The sequence below is a fragment of the Brachionichthys hirsutus genome, chromosome 10 (genome assembly GCF_040956055.1).
Source record: "Brachionichthys hirsutus isolate HB-005 chromosome 10, CSIRO-AGI_Bhir_v1, whole genome shotgun sequence".
Taxonomy (NCBI): Eukaryota; Metazoa; Chordata; class Actinopteri; order Lophiiformes; family Brachionichthyidae; genus Brachionichthys; species Brachionichthys hirsutus.
The window spans coordinates 13,185,897-13,189,302 of NC_090906.1; the positions used below are offsets into that span (position 1 = coordinate 13,185,897).

At 48.5% G+C, this 3,406-nt stretch overlaps 1 protein-coding gene across 2 annotated transcripts; it reads right to left on the reverse strand.

The window, feature by feature from the left end:
- Positions 1-924: 924 nt before the first annotated feature.
- Positions 925-2,022, reverse strand: ptrh2 (peptidyl-tRNA hydrolase 2). 2 transcript variants are annotated; one of them, XM_068744842.1, is made up of 2 exons: positions 1,980-2,022; positions 925-1,636 (listed from the first exon to the last, which is right to left on the reverse strand). In XM_068744842.1, the coding sequence occupies exon 2, from the start codon at positions 1,626-1,628 to the stop codon at positions 1,107-1,109; it is 522 nt and encodes a 173-aa protein (XP_068600943.1). In that variant the 5' UTR covers positions 1,629-1,636; positions 1,980-2,022; the 3' UTR covers positions 925-1,106. The 2 variants fall into 2 exon arrangements, with proteins under 2 accessions (XP_068600943.1, XP_068600944.1); XM_068744843.1 differs by lacking the exon at positions 1,980-2,022 and adding an exon at positions 1,932-1,961.
- Between the last annotated feature and the right edge of the window lie 1,384 nt (positions 2,023-3,406).

Below are 3,406 nucleotides of genomic sequence, written 5' to 3' on the forward strand. Positions count from 1 at the left end.
GAGCGGTCTGACTGTCGTTCGTGTTTGTTGGTGTGCGTGAGAGATCCGTCCTAAAACGATCCCGGACTGCCGGAGCCCTTTGGGATTTCTCCTTGAACCCTGAAGTTCTAGAGAAACGACGGAGGATGTGCGGATGAGCTTGTTCCTGTGTCTGTCCTGGGTGAGCTGAAACAGGTGAGCTGGGCCCGGACATGTGACCCTCCCAGCATGGTGTCTGATACGCAAACGTCCGTCACTCCCTCAAGAATTCCGTCGGGAAGTCCTCTGACTTGGGAATGACCTCCGATCCGTTTCATAACGAGTTCATTTGCCTTACATAAGTGGATCCGCTTGATGGCTGCAGTTCTTGAGTTGCCACGCAAGGGGGCAGCACCAGCGAATGCCGCTGGGTTCTGCAAGCAGATTGTTAGATTTGAAGTTGCCACCAGTCGCATCCCGTAATCTGCATCTCAAAACACCTGAAGGTTTTTGGAGTGTCTGAGGAACACGAATATAAACAATGTCTTCCTTTGAATCAATGATTCTAACATCACCCTGGAGAATTACTTTCTCTGGATCTATTTATTAGAATATTGGACAGCCAAACATCCTGTCTAAGAGGAGCATTTCAAAAAAGCCCTTGCGGTCTTGTTTCCGTTGAGTCCTTCGTACATAAATGATCCACAAAAGGATTTCATCTCGGAAGTTCAGTCTCTCCCACTGATTGTATTTTCCATGAGTCGTATAAATTTTAATCTGGATCGCCGGATCCAAATCCGACATTTTATGAGGCTGTCGTTCTGCAATTTGTGGCTTAATGTTGTATCCATGAAATCGGAAGTAAAAAGCTTGTAACTGCATTAATGTCCCAAAACCACGAGAATCCGCTGTGACAGAAACGCTGCGGAAGCTTTGAGGGTTCATACCGATAAAATCAGGCCAAGATATATATAAAAACACAAACTTTATTTTCTGCAGGGATTACAGAGCAAAGGGAGATGGGCCCCAAAAATAATAGATGAACTGTCCAGAGCGACAAAAGGCCTTTTGTCTGACGTCTACCTGACGGCAGGCCAGCGTTTGCACAGCAAGTCATTTTTACGAGTCCTGCAGACGAAGCTTCATCGCTAATAGAGCTTCAAGTCTCCGGTGACTCTGTCGATCAGGTCAGCAGGACCCGGCCCGATTCCGAGTACAGTGCGTGATCCGGGAGCGATTTGAGTCCTTCCCGCGTCCTGGATCAGGCTGACCGGAAGCCCGACCTCTTTGGCGTGAGCCAGCAGATGAACCAGGGCGTCCTCGTCGGGGGCCTTCACCACCACCTTGGGCTGGCCGCAGTACTCCCACTGCCTGAGCAGCTCGGGGTTCCGGCGCTGGACCTGCTTGTAAGCCGACACGGCGGCGTGGGCGCACTGGGCGGCCACTTTTCCTTTTCCCATCTTCAGGTCGTTTCTCACCACGAGGATCATCTTGAACTCGCCGACTTCTCCCATCACGCTTGCCTCGCCGCCGCCGCCGCCGTTCCCCATCGCCGCCATCAGGCTTCTGGATGTCGAGGAGAAGCGACCCCGAAGGTACCAACCGAGGACCAGCCCACAGCCCAGTCCCGCGGCGACCCCCAAGCCAAGTGGACCAGAAGAGGTGTCCATAGTTAAACCTGCAAGATAGACAATACAGACCGTGAGAAGGGTAGAAAGTCAGAGACAACCAGCTTTCATTTAATAAACACAACAGACAGCTGCTGACAAAAACCGGATCAAATGAACGTCATCTGCAGTTTGAAACAGACATGGAGGCGATCCAAGTTCTACTCTGAAACCTGAACCCAGAGAAAACGTTAGCCTAGCCTAGCCAACGCTAGCGTCTGAGCTACACCCGTCGCGTGCCAGAGCAACGATTAAAATAAAATAAAACAAAATAAAATGTAAATAAACATAAACTCGTATTCGTACATTTCACGCGGTGCGTTTACAACAGACTATAATCGCTGCGCATCGCACCTGCCGGCCTCAACGTGTTGCAAGCATCACGTGCCGCCCACTCGTCCTTTTGTCGCTTAGCGATGACGTCGTTAAAAAAATCTAAACTGTCAAACTAATTAAAAGAAAACCCTTTTTTGTTTCTTTATGAAAGAATTATAACTGTATATTAACTCAATTTATTTAGGTAAAATCAAAAACTATAAATCTGTGCTGACATTTCTTTATTCAATTACTTCCGCCTACGTCATTTCCATGCGACCATTTTACAGAAGCCAACTCGAAAAGCACCCAGAGAGCTCAGACCTCCCCCAAGCAGCTCGTTCCCCCCCCTAACCGGATCTACACCGTCACCATGGTGATCTGGATCAGCACCAGAAGGTTCTAGATGGTTCTCGGCATCTTTAAACACCAACATGAAAAGTTAAAGTGAATCAGAGTTTATGTTTTTAACTGATTCTTGAATCCATAAATGGGTTTAATGGTAAAATGTAATATTTGTTCCTGACTTCATTCTGGATCAGAACCAGAAGATGTTTCATGCTGGTTCTGATCGGACCCCTTCATGACTGGGATGTTTGGGGATTGAATTTAATGCAGATTTTACAAGATATTCTTTTTTAAAGCCTCCATTATAAGTAAATGGGAAAATCTGGATTTGTTTTAATCTAGACGGGGATCCGGATCGCTCTCAGAATTTGACGGGATATAAATTAGACCAGGTCCATCTTCAGATTTGTTTTTCATCGAGATCCATCCAGCAGTTTCTCCGTAATCCTGCTAAACACAAAGTGTATCCAGTATTTTTGGAAAACTCACGACAGTATCTGGATGGTAATCTGACCCCCCCCCCCCCCCCCCAGGCTCAGATCATCCTGTCGTGGTTCGTTTCTGTGTTTAGTTTCAGCCCCGCGCGCACGCACACACGCACACACACACACACGCACACACACAGTGTTACTCAACAGGTCCGGGTTGTTTTGGCAGAGGCGATTGCGCAATCGAGCGCGCGCGCCACTGAAACGGTTCCCGGGAAATGCGTGTTGGAAATGCGTGCGTCGTTATTGTGTTGCTTCCTCCGACCACGCCCTCTGTAGGCCGTGCTTTGTTACCCCCGGGGCAATGATGGGGTGCATTAAACGCTATCGTGCACGAGGGCCTGGCACTGCTGTTGTGTGGGCGGGTGCACGTGCGTGTCCCCGAGAGGCGCCGAGAGGAGCTCTCCGACTCCAAAGGCATTCACGGCTTTTATTTGTCCTTTTCATCGTGTAGAGAGTATACATGTGTGTATAAATACACGCCACATTGCACTGGGCCCTGGATACAGCAGCAACCTTTGACCCCGTGGGTTCTAAGGTTGGCGGTTGTTGTTGTTGTTGTTGTTGTTTTTAATGTCTCGGATGGATCTCATGATCTTTAAATTTGTTGCAACGTTTCCGGCATGAAGC